Source organism: Leopardus geoffroyi, chromosome A3, assembly GCF_018350155.1.
Source record: "Leopardus geoffroyi isolate Oge1 chromosome A3, O.geoffroyi_Oge1_pat1.0, whole genome shotgun sequence".
Lineage (NCBI taxonomy): Eukaryota > Metazoa > Chordata > Mammalia > Carnivora > Felidae > Leopardus > Leopardus geoffroyi.
In genome coordinates this window covers 10,305,137-10,331,046 of record NC_059336.1, presented here as the reverse complement: position 1 = coordinate 10,331,046, position 25,910 = coordinate 10,305,137, and the positions used below count along the sequence as shown (strand labels likewise).

General features: G+C 50.7%; 1 protein-coding gene across 3 annotated transcripts in view; it reads right to left on the bottom strand.

Annotated features, from left to right (window-relative positions):
- Nucleotides 1–22,757, bottom strand: part of ATP9A (ATPase phospholipid transporting 9A (putative)) — a 129,484-nt gene extending 106,727 nt beyond the window's left edge. Inside the window, exon 1 of one of the 3 annotated variants that reach the window (XM_045444212.1) lies at nt 22,397–22,757. In XM_045444212.1, coding sequence (XP_045300168.1) covers nt 22,397–22,683 — 287 coding nt within the window. In that variant the 5' untranslated portion in view covers nt 22,684–22,757. Of the gene's footprint in view, nt 1–5,025; nt 5,385–12,091; nt 12,130–22,396 lie in introns of those variants that run through there. The other 2 variants (XM_045444213.1, XM_045444214.1) reach the window with 2 other exon arrangements.
- Between the last annotated feature and the right edge of the window lie 3,153 nt (nt 22,758–25,910).

Genomic DNA, 25,910 nt, shown 5'->3' with positions numbered 1-25,910 from the left:
GGCCCCAGAGGGGCAGCTGCCTGGCGCTGGTTGTGGCCGCCACCACCCTGGCGCCCTGGATTGCTGCTACTGTTTCTTAACACCAAACCAGGCTGTCACTTGCCATGACGAAGTAACTCCTACGTCCCTAGGGTGAGGGGTTACAAGACAGGATTCCTTAAGAATGAGAAATTACTGGAGAGACTACAGAAGAAGTAACGGGTGAGAGCCACAGCTTGGAAACAGCAGGCCCATAAGGGGTAGAGTAGGAAACGCCAGCTTTGAAGTCAGACGGACTTGGGTGCAAAGCCCAGCCCAGCCCAGCTCCACGCTGGCTGTGTGGCTTGAGCCTCCTCATTTTCTGTGATCCCCACTCTTTCTCTCTATAAAATGACAGTAAGACTTGCCTTGCTGAATTACTAGGATTCAGGACTTTATATATGAAAGGGATAGGACAATACCCAGCACATGACAGGCATTCCATTAACAGTACGTATATATTATTCCTCCTAAATTACCTTTCCAGATTAAAAAAAGACAGAAAGAAAAGAAAACGTGAAACAATGTTTTTACCTGTTGGCAGCAACAGCTATTCAACTAGGTTAAGATGTAAGGCTACAAATAGTTTAGTTCACACTGCTTTTAGCTTAGACCATTTAAACAAAGGAAACCTAAAGTAAATTTTTCTTACGATCTGACTAAAACAGACGAAGGTCTTGCTGGAGGACAGCCCGCTGAACAGACGTCAGGTGGTTTCACACAATCTGGCGAAAAGGCAAGGGAAAAGCAAAGATCACAGAGGGAAACGCCAAGGGAACAATGTTTCTGGAAAAGTAACTACTGTAACAAGGAGCTGCAACCGAAGAAATGAACATCTCAGCTCTGGGTGTAACCACAATCCGTGGGCACTCAGTAAATATTTGCTGAATTGCCTGCACCGTGTTGCTGAACTTTCCTAAAGCCAGAGTCTGGGAAGTTGTAGTCTCTGTGTTGACACCAGGAAGATCCAGGAAGAATGTAAAGAAAGGGGCGCCTGGGTGGCTCACTTAGTTGGGCGTCCGACTTCAGCTCAGGTCACAATGTTGCAAGTTAGTGGGTTCGAGCCCCGAGTCGGGCTCTGTACTGACAGCTCAGAGCCTGGAGCCTGTTTTGGATTCTGTGTCTCCCTCTCTCTCTGCCCGTCCCCCATTCACGCTGTCTCTCTCGCTCTCTCTCTCTCAAAATTAAATAAAATTTTTACAAAGATTTTTAAAAAAGAATGTAAAGAAGATTAAAAGCAATACAGAGTTGGCTAACTTGACAATAATTATATTAAAAATAGATAAATAAATAAAAGCCATATGGAAAAAACAGTCCAAAATGATGGTTCTCCACAGGGTGGGAGGAGTGGGGATTTGCCCCGTGCCCGGGGGACACGTGGCCATGTCTGGAGACCCGTTTGGTCACAACTGCAGGTGCAGGGAGGTACTCCTGGCATCTAGCGGGTACAATGCACAGGACAGCCCCACACAGAGGACCGTCCAGCCCCAAATGCCAATAGTCCTGAGTCTGAGAACCCTGGCCTGGAGCAGCACTGCCTGGTACATTTCTGCAATGATGGAAATGTTCTCTCGAGCCACATGTGGCTGTTGAGCACTCAAAATGTGACATTTACAGTTTATTCCATTAATTAATTTAAACAGCCACATAGGTCTGTGTATAGCACGATGGACAACAGGACTGGAAGAACGGAACTCAAGCTGTTAATAAGCGCAGATGCCTGGGGAGTGGGTGCTAGAAGGCATGGAAAGGAAGGTACGAGGGAAATTTTTGCTCTGTGTTCTAAAAACATCTAGGAGGCTTTTTTTTTTTTTTTTTTTTTTTTTTTTTTTTTTTTTTTTAAGCTAGGGTAATATAAACTCTGAAGTCAGGGATACCTGGCTGGCTCAGTTGGTAAAGCATGTGACTCTTGATCCGGTGTGGTGAGTCTGAGCCCCATGTTGGGTGTAGAGATTACTTAAAAAAAAAATAAAATCTTGGGGCGCCTGGGTGGCTCAGTCGGTTGAGCATCCGACTTCGGCTCGGGTCATGATCTCACAGTTTGTGGGTTCAAGCCCCACACTGCGTCCTGTGCCGACAGCTGGGAGCCTGGAGCCTGCTTCGGATTCTGTGTCTCCCTCGCTCTCTGCCCCTCCCCCGCTCACACTCATGCACGTGCGCGCTCTCTCTCTCTCAAAAATAAATAAATGTTAAACATTTTTAAATAAATTAAATCTTTAAAAAATAAAAATAAAAATAAAATCTTAAATCAGAAAGAATGCATAAAAGGAAGCTAGTTCACTGAAGCCTGAATGTATCTCTTACCATAGCAATGGCCGTATCAAAGGAAGGAAAACTGGCTGGAGGAAAAATTGGGTCGTATCAAAGGAAAAGGCCAAGTCAATGTGGCAATTTCTCTCTAAACAGAAACGGATCCTCTGATCTAGCAAGCCCACCTGGAGGAGTGTATCATATAGGGGTTCTAGCATGGGTGAACATCAGGAAAGACACAAGGATGCTCAGAGCCGCAAGAAAGCAAAACCCTGGGAATGAACAAATGCCCATCAGAGAGGAGCCACCGTGCGATGGACTTGCAACAATCAAAGAGTGAGGCTGACACACACACTGACCGGGGAAGACCCAAGTGATGAAGGGGGAGGGGAAAAAACCTACAGCAAAAGATATGCAATTTATTATGCTGTACTTTGATCAAAATAGCATAATAATATATAACGGGGAAATAATACTGAGAAACAAATACATACACACACACACACACACACACACACACACACACACACACACACACCAGACTGTTGACTCGGGCTCTCTTGGGAGAAGGGGGCAGTCACGGGTGGGGGCATCTGTCGCCGTCCCTAGTTCTCCGACCCTGGAAGTCTTTCCCTGCTGGTGCCCTCCTGCTCAGGAGTGCAGGACACCTCTCACAAAAGTGTGACTCATGCTGCATCCTGCCCCCACCATGAGTCAATCATTGTGGACTCAAGTCCAAGCCTGTCACCTTTCATCCCAGGTCCTCGGTTATCAAGCCACTGACTACAGCCAAAGCAAGGGAGCTCAGAACTCTGCTCTTCAGAACTTCTCTCCAACTTCCAACCCCTCTGCAAGACTCATTCACATCAGATGTCCTTGGGCAACCCGTTCTCCCCCTTCTACGTATCCTTCAAAACCCAACTCCACACTCTTCACAGAGAGAAGAGAAAGCAGCTCTGGTCTCCCTTACGCTTCGCCTGCCTGGAAAACTCAAACCTACAGACGCCCAGCGAGCAACATACAGTGATAAACGAAGAAAAATAAACACAGGGTCCAGTGGGACAGGGCACACTGCAGAGCCCAGAGGTGTGGGAAGGGAGTGGCCATCCTACCTTGACCAAGATACACCCTCACACAAGCCTAACACGACAGACCGTAAGATTCTTCACGACCAAGACAAAAAGCACAGATTTTGAAGCCCAAACCCTCGGTTTTTAAATGTTGGTAACTGATGCAATGTTTAAATATTATGCAAAACTAAAACCACACAGAGGTATCAGTTTTTACTTAGCATGATAACCAAAATCAAAAAGCTTAATAACACCTGTGTTGGTCAGGATGGGCAAACGGACACTTCTACTGCTGGGGGAGGGGAGGTCCAAATCAGTAGAACCTTGAGGGAGGGTAACCTAGCAACAGCTCTCAAAATTACAAATTTACATTCTCTTTGATTCAGTGATTCCCCTTTGAGATATTCCAGACGTCCTACCATGGCCACAAAGCCTTATGTTCAACGCCATTCACCATAACGCTCTAGCAATAACAAACCATTAGAAATAACCTAGACGTCCACCAGTGACAGATTGGTTAAAAAAAAAAAAGTGTGGTAAGTCTGCTCAATGAAATCCTTTAGGGCCATTTCTTTAAAAAGGGAAGGAGAAAGCTTTTTATGCACCTGCTACGGAACAGGCCCAGCGTGTACTGTTAAGTAGAAGAAATACATCGTACTGTGCAACATATGCGAACAACTGCATAAAGAAGGTAAAACTCTGTGTGTGTGTAAATAGATAAATGCAAAACACATGGGCCTTTTGGGGGGAAATGGTTGAAGATTCTCTAGAAGGACACAGAAGAAATTGGACAGTGGGTGCCTCAGGAGGGGTACAGGGTGGCTAAAGTGGCGGGGGGAGGTGGAGGGAGACTAAGCAATGGACACACTTCTGTACCTTTTAAACGGTGAAGTTAATTTGCAAACAGTACAAAAAACCCCACCCTGCGGCCCACGCAGCACACAGCTCTCCCTCTGCAGCTTCGGATCTGGGCCGCAGCCTGGGGGTCGGACACCAGAGCCCTGGTGACAGTGCTCCTCTCACACCCCAGACCTGGTACACAGAAGGCGCTCAGGGCCTCCGCGTGGATGCAGGGAGGGGTGGCCCCTGGGCCTCAGCACCCAGAGACCTTCTGTCTTAACCTCCTGCGTCTGCGCTTTGTCGGGCTATTTGCTCGCAGGTTCTAACACGGGGCTGGGGCCCCAGCACAGCCCGCAGTACCGGTCCCTCGAGCCTCGCCAGGGTGGCTCGGGGCGGGAGAGGAGGAAACGCGGCCCCGAGCCCTGCAGCCCATGAGGACAGGCCCAGCCGCCGGTGCAGCTGCCCTCCGAGTCAGCACTCTGGCCCCCCGGCGTCTGGGGATCTCGCCCCACGGTAGGATCTGAGCACCGCCTCTGAACGGGGAGGAGGGGGGAGCGGGGACGACAGCGCCCTGGGGAGGAGCCCCGTGACGGGGACACAGCCACAGCAGGAGCACGCATCGAGGGTCCCCGCGCCCGCCCCGGCCGCCTGGCTCCTCCCTCCAAGCTCGCTCAGCCTCTGCCTCGGCTGCCACTGCCCCGCCCCTCGTCCTTCCACCTGCCAGGCGCCCGGGAGTGGGGGGGGGGGGGGGGGGGTCTCGGCCTTCAGGACGCGGGCTCCCTCCCCCCCCCCTCCACGTCAACCGCGCGGCCCTACCCACACGCTCGCTTTCGGGAGGGGAACTCACTTGCCCAAGGCCATGGGGCCAGGGAGGGAGCCCGAACCCGCACCGGGACAGCCCGGCTCGAATCCGCGCTCGCAACCCCTCAGGATGCCGCGCAACCAACCAGCGGGCCGCTGTCGCCAAGGCCGGGGCCCCTTTCCTTCCCGGACTCTGGCTCCCGGCCCCGCCCCGGCTCCCGTGGGGACGTGAGCAGCCACGGCACCGCCGCGCCTGGGGCGTGGCTCTGGCGCGGCCGCAGCCCCGGGAAGGCCAGGGGGAGGCCGCCAAGGGCGCGGGCTCGCGAACCGCCGGAGCGCACCACTCCGGCCCCCTACCCGGAGGTCGCCTCTGGCCGCAGGTGGCGGAGCGGCGGAGGGTCGGGCACAGTGACGGCCCAGGTGGGGAAGGGCACTCGCCCGGTGGCGCGCGCGGCCACGCCTTTTCCGTTACTGCGGCAGGGGGATGCCAGCCCGGGCCCCCAGAGGCCTGTGCCGCACACCTCCGCTCTTTGCAGGGAAGCCAGACGTCCCTGCCCTTGGCCCCGGGGTCTCCGCACAGCTTTGCCCGGAGCCACTGTACGCACGGGAAGAGTTTCTCGTATTCAACAAATACGTGTCCGGTGCTCCCAAAGGTAGCAAACTGAGGCTTGGCGTGTAAGGAGCGTCTCAACCACCCAGGGGCTGCTTCTGCCCCCCATACGTCCCACACATCAAGAAACATAAATAGTAAATCTGTGGTTTCATTTCTTCATTACTTTTTCAAAGTTTTTGACACTTTTTTTTGAGAGAGAGAGAGAGTGTGCATGCACACACGAGTGAAGGAGGTGCAGAGAGAGGGACAGAGAGAGAACCCCATGCAGGCTTCACGCTGTCAGCACAGAGCCGGAAGTGGGGCCCAAACCCCTGACCCGTGAGATCGTGACCTGAGCTGAAATCAAGAGCCAGACACTTAAGCAACTGAGCAAGCCGCGAGCTCCTGTCTTTCTTTTTTTAAACCTTCCCAATCTCACTGGCACCCACTGGACAAAAGGCAAAATGAAAACGGTGGTGGGTGAAGAAGGCCATCACCTGATCCCGACCCTGGAACACAGGGCAACTCTGGCTCTCACAGGGCACAACATGGCAGAGCCCTTCCAGAAAACCCCTTAGTAAAACACAGTTACAGCCCCTGGACATGTGGTCATATGTTCCATTCAACCCAGTGACCTGGAGAGTCTAGCCTATTAAAATGTTCTGTTCTTTCCTTCCTTCCTTCCTTCATTCCTTCCTTCCTTCCTTCCTTCTCTCTTTCTTTCTTTCTTTCTTTCGTTCTTTCTTTCTTTCAGTTGATTTATTTTAAGGGGCACCTGGGTGGCTCAGTCGTTAAGGGTCCAGCTCTTGAATTCTTTTTTTCTTCCTTCCTTCCTTCCTTCTCTCTCTTTCTTTCTTTTTTCTTTCTTTCTTTCTTTCTTTCTTTCTTTCAGTTGATTTACTTTAAGGGGCACCTGGGTGGCTCAGTCGTTAAGGGTCCAGCTCTTGAATTCTTTTTTTCTTCCTTCCTTCCTTCCTTCCTTCCTTCCTTCCTTCCTTCCTTCCTTCCTTCCTTCTTTCTTTCAGTTGATTTATTTTAAGGGGCACCTGGGTGGCTCAGTCGTTAAGGGTCCAGCTCTTGATTTCAGCTCAGGTCATGATCTCTTGGTTCATGAGTTCGAGGCCTGCAGTGGGCTTTGCAGTGAGAGTCCACTTGGGATTCTCTGTCTCCCTCTCTCTCTCTGCTTCTCCCTCTCTCTCAAATAAATAAATAAACATTAAAAGAACAACAACAACAGAAACTGTGCCTGGGGCAGAGTAGCTGCTCGCAAATATGCGGTGAACGAACAGCAATCCTCTGAAATGTACAAAACTCACTGCTGAGTTTCTCTGAGTTTCTCTGAGTTTCTCTGAGTTTTTCTCCGGGGCAAAGCAGTAAGCACTGCTGCTTTGAGAGTCACCTTGCAGACTGAGCTCATCCCGACCCAGACAAGTCACTTCTCAAGCCCGGGGGTCTGTGCCTCCCTCAGCTTTCCCTTTATGTGTCTTTGGGGGAGCCTCTGGTTCAAGGGCCAGCATTCAGAATGAAAATATTTAAAAAGTAACACCAGGGGAGCCTGGGTGGGTCAGTTGGTGGAGTGTCTGTTGATTTCAGCTCAGGTCATATGATCCCGGGGGTCATGGGATCCAGCCCTGCCTCTGGCTCTGTGCTGAGTTTGGAGCCTGCTTAAGATTCTCTTTCTTCCTGCCCCCCCCCAATAAAATTTTAAAAATGTATTTTAAAAAAGTGAAACTAAAATAAGAAACAACTTGTGAAAATAAAGGGCACTGGTTAAAGCAAATTAGCGACAGCTACTCAAAGAAATAGTATGTTGCCATTAAAAAGGTAACTTACAAAGTACCTCATGAGACAGAAAAAACAGTAGGAAGCAAAAACATGGGTTATAATTCGTAGAACATTATACACACAGAAACAAGGCAGGGAGAAAACAGCACATCGTAGGTGTTGGTGTTATGGGCAGTTGTCTTTGAAGGGAAAGCCAACACCCGTGTTCTACTCCTCTCTGCTCTGTAATTGTTCTTAATACACATGCGCTCATTTTATAATTGAAAGAAAATAAATTTTATATATTTTTTACCCTTCTCTTGTAATGTAAATCCACTTAAGAAGGTGTTTGGTCAGAGAGGAAAGCCACCATGAGGGGACTATTTTGCCAAGTTTAGGCTCAGGGTTACCATGGCTTGGCTAACCTCTAAGTTTACAGCTTACCCTCGGATCGAGAAAAGGCAGCCTGTCTCAGATGAACCATAGAAGACACACTTCTTGCGACAGCACTACTCTCACGAGGATGGCTGAAATGAAGGAGACAGACAAGACCAGTGCCAGCGCCCAGAACTCTCCCGGCCGGAGAAGCCCAAATTAATACAAACACTTTGGAAAACTACACGCAAATATACCCTAGGGCCCAGCAAAGCCACATAATACATGTACCAACAGATATGTTTGAGCACTATTACCGACAGGCAAAACTGGAAATGACCCAGACGTCATCAAGAGATGAAGCGGGTGCCGGGGTGGCTCAGTCTGTTGAGCCTCTGACTTTGGCTCAGGTCATGATCTCATGGTTCCAGGGCTCGAGCCCCACACTGGGCTCGCTCCTGTCAGCACGGAGCCCGCTTTGGATCCTCTGTCCCTTCTCTCTGCCCCCGCCCCACTTGCATTCTCTCTCCCTCTCAAAAAATAAATATAGGGGCGCCTGGGTGGCGCAGTCGGTTAAGCGTCCGACTTCAGCCAGGTCACGATCTCGCAGTCCGTGAGTTCGAGCCCCGCGTCAGGCTCTGGGCTGATGGCTCAGAGCCTGGAGCCTGTTTCCGATTCTGTGTCTCCCTCTCTCTCTCTGCCCCTCCCCCGTTTATGCTCTGTCTCTCTCTGTCCCAAAAATAAATAAACGTTGAAAAAAAAATTAAAAAATAAATAAATAAATAAATATAAATTTTTTTTTAAAGAGGTGGATAGATCATGATACAGTCACACAAATGACTACATACACAGCAACAGGGATGAACAAATTACAATACGCATGTGACGAAGTCAGGACACAGGGTAAGGCGCGGGAGGAGGCAGCATGAGAGGGCTCCCGTGGCGATAGCCTGTTCTCCGGCTGGCTACAGGAGGGTGTTCACTTTATGAAAATTCACGGAGCTGTGCATGATTTGCACACTTTTCTGTGTGTTAATGTGCATGTATGTATGCATATTTATGCATAATTTTTATGCATGTAGTATGCATCATCAGCTTATTTAGGGGGGAAAGAACCCTGCCAGGTAGTACAAGCCGTCTTACGTGTTTACTACCTGGTTGTGTGATTTATCACGACACAAGGGTGTCATTCCTTGTATGAGAGCCCCCAGGTGCCTCTAGTTCGGGGAGAAGAACGAGAGGGAGGACAGTGGCGGGGAGGAGGGAGTCCTCCCGTGTCATAGTTGCACTTTTATGGGGACTGACTGTATAAAAGCTTTAAAAAGCATTCAGAATCGGATTATTTCCTTTTGCGGGGTGAGTGTAGATATTTTAGAAATGGATATTCTGCACTCTCCCCCCCGTTAGCATGAACATGTCTCATACAGAGAAGGCAAGAAAGAAAATAAGAGGGGCGCCTGGGGGGCTCCATCGGTTGGGCGTCTGACTCTTGATTCCGGCTCAGGTCATGATCTCCCAGTTCATGGGATCGAGCCCCACGTCAGACTCTGCACTGACAATACCCAGGGCTACCAGCCTGCTTGGGATTCTCGATCTCCCTCTGCCCCTTCCCCTGCCCAAATAAATAAATAAACATTAAAAAGACAAACAAAATAAGAATCAACATGTAACTCTGGAAACAGATACTATGTTTCTCAAGAATTCATAGCTATTGGGGTAATTTGAAGTTTCTAGAATTTTCCTCTGCAACCAGCCTTCACAAGTAACAGTGGAATTCACACACGCTCATCTCCAAATTACTGAAGTCTCACAAACCTTCAATCCTTTCCCCCTCAACGATAATCACCTGCTCTGAATAGGTATTACAGAAAAAGTCAAAGAGTAGAAGTCATCAAGACGGGTCACAAGCTGCAATTTGCTGCCAACGTTCAAATGAAAATGAGCCTTTTAAAAACACGGAAAGGAAGTCTTTGTCATTCTAAGCCGGTACCATTCTAAAAGGAAAAAACCCTCTGTTCCTCAGTCTCCCCATCTGTAAAGTAGGGTTGTTGGGAGAAAGAGGATGATCCACTTACAACTCTAGAACAGTGCTGGGCACCTGATAAGCACGGAGTAGTGGTGAGCAACTATTATAACTCTCATCAAATTAATCTCGCACAATCTACGCAACATGAGCTAACAACAAACCACGCAAAGCACAACACGGGTGTGTGACAGGCTCCTGGGAACTCTTTTAAGCAAAAGGAAGAGGCAGGGGGGCGGGGGGAGGTCAGCTCAGGTCCACATGACCTTGCATTGTGCTTATACAGAGCTCTTGAGACCGGACTCTCTAAAGGAAATTCCTCACGAACTCATCATCAATTTAGAACGAAGGCTTATTAGTAACAGCAAGAGACACCACGCTTGCCAAAATGGCCATAAATGAGGTGCTTCCTGTATGAATTTGCTTGGGTGGCCATCACAAAATACCACGGGCCGGGTGGCTTAAACAGAAATTTATTTTCTCACGGTTCTGGAGGCTACAAGTCCAAGGTCAAGGTGTGGGCAGGTCTGGTTTCTTCTGGGGCCTCTCCCCGCAGCTTGACGACAGCCGCCCTGCTCCTGTGTCCTCAAGTGGTCTCTTCCTCTCACCCCCTGGCCTCTCTCTGTGCGTCCTGATCTCCGCTTCTCATAAGGACCCAGTCATACCGGAATAGGGCCCACACTAAAGGCCTCTCGCTTTCACTTAATGATGTCTTTTTAAAGGCTCCATCTGCAAAGAGAGGGGTCACGATCTGAGGTACTGGGGGTTAAGGGCTCAGCATAGGACTGTGTGAAGGGATGCACCGCAGCCCCTAACACTTCCCAAACAGTCTCTTCCGACCGCTCAAGGCTTCATAGTCACTATCAGAAAGCTGAACTCCTAGTGAAGTAGGACAGTCCAAACATGAACTTCTTGCCTAACAGGTTTTTCTTGAGACAGAGAGAGAGAGAGAGAGAGAGAGAGAGAGAGAAGGAGGCAGACTTTGAAGGACAATAGGGACCTGGCCATGCACAGGGAATATTCATTCCACTAGTCCAGTGGCTCCTAACAGGTGTGGTTCTGTCCACTCACGCCCCGCCCCCCGCAGCACACAGGGACACTTGGTAACGTCTGGAGACATCTTCAGTTGTCACAACCGGGTGGATGGTGCTGCGGGCATCCAGCGGGCGAGGCCAGGACTGCTGTCACACTCTTACGAGGGGCAGGACAGCCCCCACAGCAGAGAATTAGCCAACCCCAACCGTCAGTAGTGCTGAGCTGAGAACCCCTGAGGTCCAACCTGGCCAGGTCTGACTTCACCCTGTGTCACAGCAGATGGCCCGGCGGAGGCGGGGGAGACCCTGCCGGGCCCTGTCATATGGGGACGGCGTGGTTCCCCGCTCCACAGTGCTCCTTCCTCGGGGAGGCCAGCCAGCAGCCTCCCCCTCCTGGCTTTCAGCAAATGCCACAGAGATCTCGCTGTGGTGACAACAGCACCCAGCCACCCTTCCACTTCCCACAGGGAGCCTCTCCTTCCCCAGGGCCCCTTCCAACTGCCTCTCCCATAATCCCCTCAAAACTGTTTGTACAATGAGAGAAGCAACAACGGGATCCCCAACCGATGTGGTAAAGTAACCGCGGTTTAAAAATCACGTTTTTAAAGAAAGAAATCATGTTTTTCACGGATAACATGGCAAAAAAAAAAAAAAAAAAAAGCTCAATCTCTTAACAAAATCAGATTATCCAACCTCCCTCCCCTTACAGCGATATATTTTTAGACTAAAAGCAAGATTTTAGCATAGGCGGCCAATTCCTAAAGGTCAGACGTGGCTGGGAGGGGGGCGCATCTACAAACCTCATGAACTTTGAGTTCATACTTTTCTTAAAGCCAATTCTCTGCTTTTTTCTTGTAAACGTACTCCAAAAGGAAACTCCCTATCCCGACTGCAAACAAAGCAAGTATCACTTGGCACAAAGAGAAAGAACCATGAAAATAATTGCTAGCCTTTCAGTCTCTGGCCACGAGCCACCCAAAGTGATCTTTGGCGACGTTTCTCCATCAATCTTTCCAAGTCACACAAATGAAAGAAAACAGACATTAGCGTTAAGAAATCAGCACTGTTCTAGTTCTGTAGGTGAGAGGCCTCGATAAGAACATGACGAATAGTCTTTTTCTTTGGAAACTAAACCAAATTCCACTCGCTGTCCTAAGTGAAGCTGGAGACAACACGCCATGTCCATTCCCAAAGGTGGCCCCAAAATACGGCCAGAGCGAATTCAGAACCTTCATCGTTTGCATCTGGGTAACGATCCTAAAAGAAAGCTCTATCCTGAGGAGTAACCACCCCAAGTCCAACGACAGATGGGTCGGTGCCTAACCTCTCCCTTCCAACTTGTTGCATGGGTGCCTTAGGTCAAGGTCAAATGGCCGTGCTCTTTCCTCGGGACTGGCATGCAGGGCCTCCAGTCGCTGGCCTGTCTCAGGAAAGCCCCCCCACCCCACCCCGCCCCACCCCAGCCCAAAGCATGGCTCTGGTATGCACCCGCACCCTTCGGCATCCGTGCCTGGGTATGTGATTCCACATCCCCTGGTGTTACTGCCTGTGGTGGCACCTGACCTGGTCCCGGGCAGGGACTCCGTAACAGGAAGTGGATGGCACTAGGGCAGCTGGGCTGGCTGGCGGAGGACACGGAGGGCACTTTCCAACGGGCCGCTGCCAAGGCTTGTTCTGACTGTTCGCATCCAAGGGGGCCAAGAGCTGTTTACGCAACTCTCCACTCCGCCATGGAGAGGGGAGGGGCGGGGGTCTGCGGATGTCACCGATCAGCACAGCCTCATCCTCATCCTGCCCCCAACACACCCCCATACGCTGTGTACCTAACACCACCTCCGCCGTGTCAGAAGGACCCTGAACACGTACACGCGCCTACGTACATTCGATCCTCGTTATGTGTGCTTTCTGTATTTGCAAATTCACCTACTGCCTCAAAGTTATAACCTCAAAGTCAATACTCGCAGCATCGCTGTGGTCACTCACGGACAGGTGCGGAGTGGTAAAAACACCTGTATCACCTCACGCGGCTTCCCCAGCTGAGGTCAAACAAGGCAACGCTGCTGCCTTCCTGTCTCAGCTCTCCTACTGTAGGCACATGTCCTGTTCACGGTCTATTTAGTGCTTTCCTTTCTGTACTGGAGCCTTTTGTTCATGACATCACTACGGCCCCCAAGCATAAGGCTGGCCTGCTGTCCAGTCCCCTGACAACAGGAAGCTTGTGAGCTGCAGTGCTGTTGGTCAGGAGTTCAACGTTAATGTATCAACAATGCATGTTAAATAGTGGCTGGAAACCAAAATATCCCTTTACCACAAGGTAAACCGTGACCAGAGGCTTGCAGGAAACTGACCCTGTACCTCCCCTAGGAGCAATGATTCGGTACCCGTTAATTCGGGGTTGGCAGAAACCCTGAATGACTTTCTGAAACACAATCACCGTGAATAACAAGAATCAACTAAGCTATAAACCTAATATGTCAAAAGAGAAAGGGCATTGGAACCCCGCAAATTAGAAGGGGCAGCTTCAGACCTTCCAGCTGAGTGAATGTATCTATAAGAAGAACTCCTGGGGCACCTGGATGGCTAAGGCGGCTAAGCATCCGACTTCGGCTCAGGTCATGATGTCACATTTCATGGGTTCGAGCCCTGCGTCGGGCTCTGTGCTCACAGCTTGGAGCCTGGAGCCTGCTTCGGATTCCGTGTCTCCCTCCCTCTCTCTCTGCCCCTCCACTGCTCACGCTCTGTCTCTGTCGCTCAAAAATGAATAAATGTTTAAAAAATTAAAAAAAAAAAAAAACAAGAACTCCCTACATTGGCATTAATTGTTTTCATTCACATAAACAGTGAAAAACCCACGTTACCGATGGATCTGGTTCTGGCACGATGCCGAGGACCGCTGCAAAGATGCACTCGGCCAGCCACAGCCCTGTCATTAGGCTAAGTAATGCGAGGTCTGAGATGGCTTCCAGCGGCGGCCAGTCTCTGGCCTGCGGGCATTTTCCAGCTGGAGTTCTCACTCAATAAGACCTTCTACCAAGACCCAGAAGGAAGAGGAGGTGATGTCAGCCAGTACAAGAGTCCCCACGAGGCTCTGGGAGAAGAACACTTTCTGATGCTCACCAGCGCTCATGACGCTACTCTGTGCGTACGATGCCTCATCATCCAGGCGCCCTTCCTGGGTCCCCAACTTACAAAACAGGAAGCTGAAGCGCAGAGGGGAGAAGACAGTCGCCCGGAATAATACAAGCAATAAAATGGCAAAACTGGTCTGTGTGACCCTGGAATCCAGACTCTTAACTGCAAATCGACAAGGCCAGCAGCCTGTCCGTCTACAGGGGTGCCTGACTGACGCTCAGTCAGTTGAGCATCCAACTTCTGGCTCAGGTCATGATCTCACGGTTCGTGAGTTCAAGCCCCACATCGGGCTCTGTGCTGTCAGCTCCGATCATGCTTCAGACCCTCTGTCCCCCTCTCTCTGCCCCTCCCCCCGCTCGCATTCTCTTTCTCAAAAACGAATAAACATTGAAAAGGTAAAAAATAAAAAAATATTTAAAGTACAGCCCACAATATTATCTTTATTCTTCTGGCAGTTTTCAAAATGTGATATACATTTCTCTCTAATTTCTCCCCAATTCTCAGCCATGTGGCAAAAAACAAAAAACAAAAACAAAAATCATTCAGTGTTACTAGAGGGAAAAACAACTGAGGAAAACCGCATCGAGGGGGCAGAGCTGACCCGACCAACACCTGCAGCCACCTGCCTCGCTGCTCTGGGAAACCCTCCCAAGTTCTCCTAGGCTGGCGGCCAGCCCACCCGACTTCTTGTTAGTTTCTGCCACTCGTTCTTGCCCTGGATTAATTGCTTCACTTTTCTGAGCCTCAGTTTCCTTATCAGTAAAACAAACAAAAAAATACCAACATCAAAGGGCCACCATTCAGCAGGAGCAAGAAAACCTGAGTCCAGACCCAAGGCACCGCAGACCCTAAGTCTGGGCTCCTCCTCAGTGGTCAGGGAATGGGCCGCACAACGTGTCCACTTACATCCTGCGTCCTCAAGTAAAACGTAAGCCTGAGCCCCCAAGATGCCTCCCCCATGCCCAGCAGGCAGGTGGCCCCTGTCCCCTCCCTGCCCCCCACAGCCTCCCTGGGACACGAAGCCAGAGCAGGCATGTGTCCCCCAGGCTTATGGGGTGCACCTGTCTGCACTGGTCACTGCTTGCTGCTGTAAGCGGTCACCACAAATTCACAATCATACACTTCAGGCATCCATAGCAGGTCCCACAGGCCTCCAAGACGTCGGCAGGGCCAGGTTCCCCCTGGAGGCTGTTTCTCCGTATATTTTCGGTTTCTGGATGCCCCCTGCATGCCGCTTTCTCCCCCTCCAAGCCAGCAGTGGCGCCCCTTGCCATCTCTCAGATTCAGTCTCCTCTCTTTCAAGGACTCTTGTGATGATGACACCGGGGCCACCTGGCTAATCCAGGACAGTCTCCCCATCTCGAAATCATTAACTGAATCCCAATGGCAAAGCTCCTTTTGCCATGAAAGGTCACACACTCACAGGTCCCGGGGGCCACTATTCTGCCCACCACACCTTACATGCCATAACCTCTGGAACAATCCAGATTTCCTATGTTTTTATTCTTTTCCATTAAATGCTTGACTTCTTGCATTAATAGCATATCAAGGTTTTCCCATAAATCATCCACCAAAAAAACTCTTCACACGATCATGCGCCTTGTGTTTAAAGATGAAAACTACCTCACCTCCCAAGCCCGGGCACCTCCTAAGCTGCTGCCCTTCAGTGGAGGGAACGACACCAAGGCAGAGGGGACCCAGGAGGCCTTCTCTTTGCCTGCGGCTCCCTTTTGCTACTCACACCCCAAACTCCCCACCCTTGCACTCAAATCACGTGCTGAAGACTTGGTGCCACCAAGTGAAGATCTCTGAGCCACGAAGATCAGAAGAATGAGTAGGCAGCCATCTGGGAATGTCCAACAGACCTCTCCCTGCCTGGACCTTCTAGAAAAGGCATCCTCTCCTCGCCCCCAGGACAGCATAAATTGGAGATCGGCTTCAGGCATTCCCTTCTCTCAGAAAGGATTCATTGGGCACCTACTCTGTGCCAGGCTCTGGGCGATGGTGATTAAGTTGTCCCCAACTGGGGCCCAGGGTGTTCCCAGCTGAACGATCACATGAGCACGTGTCACGCGGCAACTGTGAGAGAAAGAAAAGGAGCCAGTGCTCAGAGACGCTCCAAGTGGGATCTGATCTCTAGTCAGGAACATCAGGGAAGGCTCCCCTGAGGACGTCCAGTAAGGCTTAATGGAAGACTGAGCTTTGACTAGATGAAGAGAGAAGGGGACATTCCAGGCAGAGAACAGGAGGTGCAAAGGTCCTGTGTCAAGAGGGAGCCTAGGAGGAGATACTGAGCTCAACCCAACTTCTAAGGGCAAGGAGGTCCGAGACCAAATCTTGAGCAACTGCAACGTTTAATGGTCAAAGATGGGCAGGAGAACCCGACTCTCACAGAGGATATAGGAAACACCGACAACCTGTGTCTCTAAAACTCAGGGTACCGTAGCCAAACTATGGAGAAGGGCCAACTGTCCACCAACTGATGAATGGATAAAGAAGACGTGGTGTGTATATATATATACATATGTACAATGGAATATTAGCCACCAAAAAGAATGAAATCTTGCCATTTGCAATGACGTGCATGGAGCTAGAGTGTATTATGCTAAGCAAATTAAGTCAGTCGGATAAAGACAAATACCGTCTGATTTCACTCCTGTGGAATTTAAGAAACAAAACAGATGAGCACATGGGAAGGGGGGAAAAAAGAGAGGGAAACAAACCATAAGAGACTCTTCTTTTTTAAGTAGGCTTCATCCCTAGCACAGAGCCCAACATGGGGCTTGAACTCATGACCCTGAGATCAAGACCTGAGCTGAGGGTCAGATGCTTAACTGACTGAGCCACCCAAGAGACTCTCAAAGACAGAGAACAAACCGAGGTTGGTGGAGGGAGGTGGGTGGGGCTAGATGGTGATGGGTCTCAAGGAGGGCACTTGTGATGAGCACTCGGTATTGTGCGTAAGTAATCAATCACTGAATTCTACTCTACTCCTGAAAGCAATATTGCACTGTGTGCTAACTAACTAGAATTTAAATTAAAATTTTGAAAAGAAAAAAAAAAAACTATACCAACTGCTGGCAAGAATATGGAGTACCTACAATTCCTAATTCTAAAACAGAATTGCTTTGGAAAAAAGTTGGCAGTTTTTGACTACAGTTTTAACATACAGTTTTAAAAATACAAGTAAGTAGGGGCGTCTGGGTGGCTCAGTCGGTAAGGCATCCGACTTCAGCTCAGGTCACGATCTCGCAGTCCATGAGTTCGAGCCCCACGTGGGACTCTGGGCTGATGGCTCGGAGCCTGGAGCCTGCTTCCGATTCTGTGTCTCCCTCTCTCTCTGCCCCTCCCCCATTCGTGCTCTGTCTCTCTGTCTCAAAAATAAATGTTAAAAAAAATTTTTTTTAAATACAAGTAAGTAAATAAATAGGGGTGCCTGGGTAGCTCAGTCGGTTAAGCGTCTGACTCTTGATTTTAGCTCAGGTCATGATCTCACAGTTCATGGGATCGATCCCCACATAAGGCTAACAGTTTGGAGCCTGCTTGGGATTCATTCATATTCTCTCTCTCTCTCTCTCTCTCTCTCTGTCTCCCCCACACCCCACCCACTATCTCTCTCACTCTCTCAAATAAATAAACTTAAAAAACAAGAATCAATCAATCAATCAATCAGTCTCAGGATAGACAGGGGGAATGAAAGCATATGTCCACACAGACACGTTTATATTCACTGCAGTATTGTTTATAATATGCAAAAACTGGAAATAACTCAAATGTCCACCTCGGTAAATAAACAAAAAGTGGCATATCCAGACAAACAAATTTGACTAAGCAATAAAAAAGGAACTTCAAAACTGTTGTGCTGAAAGAAACCAATCACAAAGACAACATACTGCATGATTCCATTTATATGAAATTTCCAAAAAATGTAAGCCTACGGAAACAGAAAGCAGATCAGTGGGACTGAGTGTAAATGGGCATGAGGGACTTTGGGGTGATGGAAATGTTTGAAAACTGGACTGTGGTGATGGCTGCACAAACTCTGCAACTTTAAGAAAAAAATCGATGAACCTACATTTCCTATATAAATATTTTATGCTATGTAAACTATGCCTCAAAGTTGTTTTTAAAAAAAAATGTGGTAGAATATGAACCTAGTCAGCTCTTTCTAAACCCAGTTCACATCTAAAACTTCCTAGTCCAAATACATCAAAAATCAAAGCATTCTCCTCCAGTCTGGTCACAGAACCTGAAGGCAAAGTCTTAGTTTAGCCACAGCACCTGCTCCCTGCCCTACATAGCACAACAGAGCCTTTACATACCTGGATGGACGTTTATGCAGAATCATTTCCCCAGATTTGATCAGAACAGAGTCATGAAATCCGTCATATTTGTTAAAAGTTTAATGTTTATTTATATTTGAGAGAGACAGAGCATGAGTGGGGGAGGGGCAGAGAAAAGGGAGACAGAGAATCCGAAGCAGGCTCCAGGCTCCGAGCTGTCAGCACAGAGCCCGACGTGGGCTTTGAACTCACAGACTGCGAGATCATGACCTGAGCCGAAGTCGGATGCTCAACCAACTGAGCCACTCAGGTGCCCTCATAGTATTTTTAAATGTCCCCCCATCAAAGGAGCATTCTCAAGAGCCCCCGGTAGCAAACCTCCTACAAAGACCTGTTTATCACCATCAGCCCCAGCAAATACTAGGGTGTACTAAGTGCTTACTGTTCTAAACTTTACATGGATGAAATCTCTAAAACAACCCTCTGAGGTCTCTGTAATTCTTGTCACTCCCACTTTACAGATGAAAACACTGAGACCCAGAGAGGTAAGATAATTTTCACAAAGTCGAACATGAGTTGTGATGGAGCCTGAGCTTGAACCAAGCTCTTCCCCTCTGGGACCCACGCTCCTACCAACCAACCTCTGGTGTTTCACCAAGAAGGGAACGTTCAGCTGGCAGCAAAGCGCGTGAAGTCAGACTATGGTTTCCAGCAATGTGTCGCACAGGCCGCGTTTCCTAACCACAGCAAGGGTTTTCTCAGCATCGGGATGCGGTAACTTTCTTGAGAGAGAGAAAACAGCACTGGGGCCACAAGATTCCCTCAGCAAATAAAGTGCATGTCTTGGAAACATACCCTGAGTAACCCCAGCATTAATTAAACTGTCTCCTGGGGCTCATGGCATCTATGTTTTGGGGTTTTGTTTTCTTTTTTAATTTTTTTTATGGGGGGGGGGGTGGCAGAGAAAAGGAGAGACAGAATCCCAAGCAGGCTCCTTGCCATCCACACAGAGCCTGGTGCAGGGCTTGAACTCCTGAATCCTGAGATGTTGACCTGAGCAGAAATCAAGAGTCTGACACTCAGCTGACTGTGCCACCTTGGTGCCCGTTTTGGGGTTTAACCATAAAATTACCAACCATTTGGGGCGCCTGGCTGGCTCAGTCGGTTAAGCGTCTGACTCCAGCTCAGGTCATGATCTCACGGTTTGTGAGTTCGAGCCCCGAGTCGGGCTCTGTGCTGACAGCTCAGAGCCTGGAGCCTGCTTCACATTCTGTGTCTCCCTCTCTCTGCCCCTCCCCCACTCACACACTTGCACTATCAATAAATAGAATTAAAAAAAAAAAATTTTAATAAATAGGGGCACCTGGGTAGCTCAGTCGGTTGAGCGATGGACTCTTGATTTTGGCTGGGGTCACAATCTCACAGTTCGTGAGTTTGAGCCCCGCATGGGACCCTGCTTGGAATTCTCTCTCTCTCTCTGCCCCTCCCCTGCTTGCTCTCCCTTTCTCTGTCTCTCAAAATAAATAAACATTAAAAAAAAAAAAAAGTTAAAAAAAATAAAACAGGGCTATTTATGTCAAGTACCCAAGCAGAGAGCCTGACCATTCACATACAATTCCTGACTTCTGATGTTCCACTTCAGATTTTTCACTGTTACAATGGTACGAAATCAATATGCATTTGATATGAACTGTAGTTTGAATTGTAATCTCTTCCGGGAGGTGCAATCCTCTGCTGTGATGCTGGCCAGCAACGAGCCCCAGGGGGCCAGGAAATCAGGAGGGTAAACACTGATACACTGACAACCATCCCACACCCATACAGCCACTCCGTCTTTCACTTTCAGTCCAGTAGTCAGTACATTACATAAGATAATCAACACTTTATTATCAAATAGGCTATTTATGCTACATGATTTTGCCCAACTGTAGGCTAATGTAAATGTTCTGAGTAGGTTTAAGGCAGGCTAAGCGATGCTATGATGTTGAGTAGGTTAGGTGTAGTAAATGCATTTTCACCTTACGGTATTTTCAACTTAAAATAGGTTTATCGGGATGTAATCCCTTGGAAAGTAAAGAAACGTCTATATTAGTTTCTTCTTTCTTTAACTCCTCGCCCCCATTATATTTTGGGGAGACTTTCCATCACTTTGCTTCCAAAAGTGTTTCCAAAACCCCAGCTTCCCACCTTGAGGTAGCTACTCCTAAAACTGCAAATTAAACACAGTAACATATATATACACAATTGCCTGGCTCTCCTGATACATGCTTTGAATATGAATCTGTGTCACTGTTTAGGAAATAAATTAGTTCCAAAGTGGCAAATTCTAAAAGGGGGTGTGATCTTCCATTCAAATACCAAACAGAAAAATTTTAACTCCCTGTCAGCCCCCACGTTAACAGTGCATATTTCTATCATGGTTAGTTATCACTTTTAAAGAATTATCTACATTTTCCTCTCATGCACTGCATCAGGAGTTCTCAACTATGACAGCATGTTAAAATCATCTGGGAGCTTAAAAAAAAAAAAAAAAAAAAAAAATAGAATAGATACCCCGGTCCCACTCCAGATTATTTCAAAGGTCTAAAACAGGGTAGGGGCAGTGGTTTGCTAAGCTCCCTGAGCGACTGCACACAGCCAGGGTCAGGAGGCCTGCACGGGTCAGACATGGCTTGTTTAATTTAATTCATCTTTGTATCCCAGTCGCCTGGCACCGCCCCTGCACACTGTAATCATCTCATAATTGCTTTAAACGCGAACATCTAGAGGACTCGAGTCCACTGAATACACAAATTCATGATTTACTGAGGCTGGATACTGCACGCATACGCTATCCAGGCATAGAGTTCAAGGATCATTCTTGCGCCTTGAGTAGTCAGGAGTATAACGAGGGAGAACAGGGAAGGAAGAGAAGGAGCACTGTCTGGGAGCCCAATGATCCTGACTTCAATCTCCATTTTGCAGCATCTTCCCGGCAGTCCTTAACCTCACTGCGCTCGGGTCCTCCCGTCTGACATCAACCGGGCCTCCGGTACATTCAAGGAAGACAGGGACAAAGACCGCACAAAATGGCAGCTAGCATCGTGACTTTTTTTTTTTTTTTTTTTCAATTCCATGGACATCTGATGGAAGCAAGCAACCCTAAGGGTTCCCCCTCTCCACCTCCCGCACGAAGCAACCGACTCCGCAGTAAGCCGCCGCCACAAGGAAATGCCCAGAGCCGACAGGATGTTAGGCGGCAGGGCGGGTCCAAGGCCGCAGCCCCGCCCAGCTGCCGGACTCAGCCTTCAGGGGACGTCAGCCTCACCTGGGCAGCCTGGGAAAAAGCACCTTTCCAGCTCCCACCCACCCCCGCCCCCAAACTCCGATCGGAGGGCCTGGGAGGGGCCACAGAATGTGCAATTTAACCAGCCCCCCCCCCAACCCTTACCCCCAGGTAACTGTCGCGGGCGATGCCACAGAGTCCCTTACAACCTCAGCAAGACAGGACGGCTGGGCGGAAATCGGCAACCCGTCCGCTCTATCTCCAGGAGGGAAACCCACGCCTAGGTGGCCATGGGGTCGGCCCGGGCGGGAAAGGCCACAGCAGGTGGAACCCCCACCCGGGCCAGGGGACGCCTTCCCTCCAACTGTGGGGAGCCGGAGGTTCTCCGGTCGGCCAGGAGGAGCCCCGCCCGGCCTCCTGCGGCTGCCGGTTTCTGACCCACCCGGGGCCGGGAGGGGAAGGCGGCCGACCAGGGGCCGGGACCCCGAGGCGCTGATGCGGGACCCCAGTGGCGCGGGTCTGCGGCGGAGGCCGCGTCTCCCCCGCCCCAGTAAGCCCAGCACATCCGGGCTCCCGAGGGCTGTTCCAGGCGCGGAGCAGGGTTTGCTGGGGACCGAAGCGTAATCACAAGGATAATCAGGAAACAATAAAACGGTGGAAAGCCATGGCTGGTCCCAGTTCCGCGCGCGGGGCACAGCGCTGGGGCGGGCCGGGCTTCCCGGGGCTTCCAAGGAGAGCTGGGCCGGGGCGAAGGCAGCCGCGCGCTCGGGCCCCAGGGGGACGCGGTCGCGCAGGAGGGGCCCGGACCGGAGCTGCAGCCGCGACGACCCGCCCGCCTCCCCCGCCGGCCGCGAGCTCATGGCGCCGGGCGCGGCCAAGCTGTCAGGCCCGGCCAGGCCGCCTCGGCCCGCGCGGACAAAGGCGGCCGGCGTCCCCGGGCCCCGCTCACCCGGCGCGGGGCCTGCTGTCCATCCGCTTCTTCTGGCGCACCGGCTGCAGCGGGATGTTGTCCGTCATGTCGCCCGCGCCGCCCGCCTTGGCCGCCGCGCCCCCCGCGCCGCCTGGGCCGCCGCCCGGTCCGGCCTCCGCGCCGCCGCCCGCCGGCGCCGCGCCGCCCCGGGGGAGGAGGCGGCGGCAGCGGGCGGGCCGGGCCCGCAGCGAGGGGGCGAGCTCGCGAGCGCCGGGCCACGCGCGGAGCCGCCCGCGCGGCCCGACCGACGGACACGGGCGCACCATGGGCCCGAGCTCCGCGCTGCGCCCGCTCGCCCCGCGCCTGCCACGGGGGGCGGCCGGCTGTGTCCGCGCCGCCGCCGCAGTGTCCCCGCCCCCCGCCCGCGCCGCGCGCCCCCCACGCGCGCCCACCCGGCCACGCGCCCCCCGCCCACGCCCCGCCGTGCGCGCGCGCGCCCGTCGTCCCCCCGCCCCCCTCCCCCCAGCAGCCAGCCGCGCGTCACCCGCAAACGCGCACCCCCGGCCGCGCTCCCCCCACCCCACCGCAGGCACTTCCTCGCGTGCTCACGCCGGCACTGGCATGCAGGTGCACACACGAGCCCCGCACACACACACGCTCACTCTCACCCGCTCGCTCCCCGGCAACATGCCCATTCCCAACCGCGCGAATGCACACCCCCCCCGCCTCACTGCCTGACATTCACCATCACACGGGCACGCCTTGCACACACACCCTGCCACTTCACTCCCCAACATCTGACATTCGCAATCGCACACCTGCACACCCTACCACACTCAACGCCCGTTATTCCCCCTCGTCGGCCAATCCTGAATCTTAGGCCTCACACGTTTGTGCCCCAGAATCACAATGGCATAGGGACATACACCCCACCTCACTCCACTTCCAGACTCCCTCACCCACCATCCCTTACCACCACCCACCCTCACCCGCCCCTCTGGATCCCTGGGATTCACAATCACACACACGTGCACACACTCATTCTCACATTCCCTCAACTACCTCTGGGGCTTACACTTGCCCTCTCAGTCGCACCAACACATTCAAGCGTGCTGAGAATCACACACACACACACACACACGAATCCTCCCACCCAGACCTACAGCCACACTTACTTGCTTATACCCTCTCCCACAGTGTCGAGGATCCATTAACTTTCAAGGACCTGTTAAATTTTGGGAAGAGAAAGAAAACGAGTAGTGGTGATGGGAGGAAGGACAGGAGGGAAGGCTGGGGTAAGTTACGAATCTGTAGGTAATGCGGCATCTGGGTGGCTCAGTCGGTTAAGCGTCCGACTTCGGCTCAGGTCCTGATCTCACGATTCTCAAGTTGGGGCCCCGGGTCGGTCTCTGTGCTGACAGCTCAGAGCCTGGAGCCTGCTTCGGATTCTGTGTCTCCCTCTCTCTCTCTGCCCCTCCTCAGCTTGCGCTCTCTCTCTCTCTCTCTCTCTCTCTCTCAAAAATAAATGAACAAAAATTTTTTTGATCCGTATGTGATTGAAGAGCCTCAAAACGTAAAACCCTATAAACTAACCTGCTGCAGCCAAAGCAAAGTTTAAAGTAGTGACACCTAATCTATTTCACGCAGAGCACGGGTGCCTTTTCATGTCTTTTGTGAGTAAGGGTGGAGCCACCAAATATGTGTTTCTGGGACCCTGGATGAGGAAGGGCGGATCCCCAACTAAGAAGTGTGACTTACCTCAGGCCACATGAAGCTCCTCATGAAAAGAAACATGCCTTTAGAATTGCCGCATTGCACCTTTCTCGGGGAAAATAGCACAGTTTGTCAAACAGACCTGGTCTGCCTTGCTTCCTGCTTTCTCCTGCATCCACAACAGTGCTGGGCACGTGACACAGAGCACGATCAACAGTCAGCAAATGCTTGGGGTTTTTTGGGTTTTGGAGCTTATTTGTTTATTTTGAGAGAGAGAGAGAGAGAGACAGGGCACGCACACACAAATGTGCAAGCGTGGGAGGGGCAGAGAGAGAGAGGGAAAGAATCCCAAACGTGCCCTGTGCTGTCCCAACTTGGGGTTCCATCTCAGGAACAGCGAGATCACGACCTGAGCCGAAATCAAGACAGGTGCTTCACCAAGCCACCCAGGCGCCCCATCAACAAATGCTTGTTGAGTGGAGGAAATGGAAACACCAGTTGTCCCGATCATGGCATCAAAGTAGGCCCCACCCTCTCCCGCTTGCTCCCCAGGAAGGGAAGTCTGCCTCAAGCCCCACCCAGTTCACACCCAGACCCCCTTCTCCACTCCACTACCACACAGACTAAGAGAAAAGGCCAGGGATTGTGACCACCTGTAGTCCAGGGTCCCCCCACACAGCTGGGGGTCAATACACGTGAGCTTTGGTTTTTATCCTGTGCCTAAAACATGCACGGAGTTTCATATTTAATCCTCCCACGGTTCTGCCAGCGAGGCCTAAATCAAACCCATTTTGCAGGTGAGGAAACTGAAGCTCAGTGTGGCCCGCACAGAGCAACACGGTTAGGGAAGGAACGAGGCTGGGTTCCAGGGCCTTGCTTTTTCATGCTCTGGCAGGCCGGACAAAGGGCCTCCTGTGATCAGCTGAATCACAGTTATGACCCTTCCAGTTAGTAGGTATTTACCCCGATTCCGAACATTCTCCAAGCTTCCTCTGGTTCTTGTGGAACCTATGCGTGGCCGCCATCACCGGACCGTGCCCTCATTTTCTAAAATCTCGAGTAACATCCAAGTGACTGTGTCGTCAGAGATCCCGTATAACTTTCACCACCTCCCCACTGCAGAGGCTGAGACAACTTACAAACTGCCAGACCTCAGTTTCCTCCTGCAAAACGGGGATAGTTACCAGCCTCATAGGATTGTTGGAAGGATTAAATGAGTTCGTCGTGAACACAAGACAGTCGGAAGAGTGGCTACCCAGAGGAAGCGCTCTGTAAGGCTTGTTACAGAGCTGGAAAAGTTCAGTGCGTCACAGGAGCATAAAGCACAGAGCACAATGCGTGCACGTGGTTAACGCTCCTAGAAGGTCAGCCATTCCAATCCTTCCACCCCCTACTGCTAGGGATATTTTTATTTTCCCCTAATTAAAGAGTGAGCAAAATGGAATCATCCAGTGGTTGTCTCTGGACAAAAAAGATCCTAGGTAGATATTTAAAATATAGTGTACTAGGGGCGCCTGTGTGGCTCAGTCGGTTAAACCTCCAGCTCTTGATTTTGGCTCAGGCCATGATCTCATGGTTCGTGAGTTCGAGCCCCTGCGTTGGGCTCTGCACTGACAGTGTGGCACCTGCCATGACTTCTCCGTCTCCCTCTCTCTTTCTTTTCCTCCCCGGCTTGTGCTCTCTCCTTCTCTCAAAAAAAATAAATAAATAAAATAATAATAATCTTTAAAAAATAAAATATTGGAAACCAATTTGACAATAAATTTCATATATTGAAAAAAATAAAAAATAAAAACAACTAAAAATTAAAAAAAAAAAAATAAAAATAAAATATAACTTA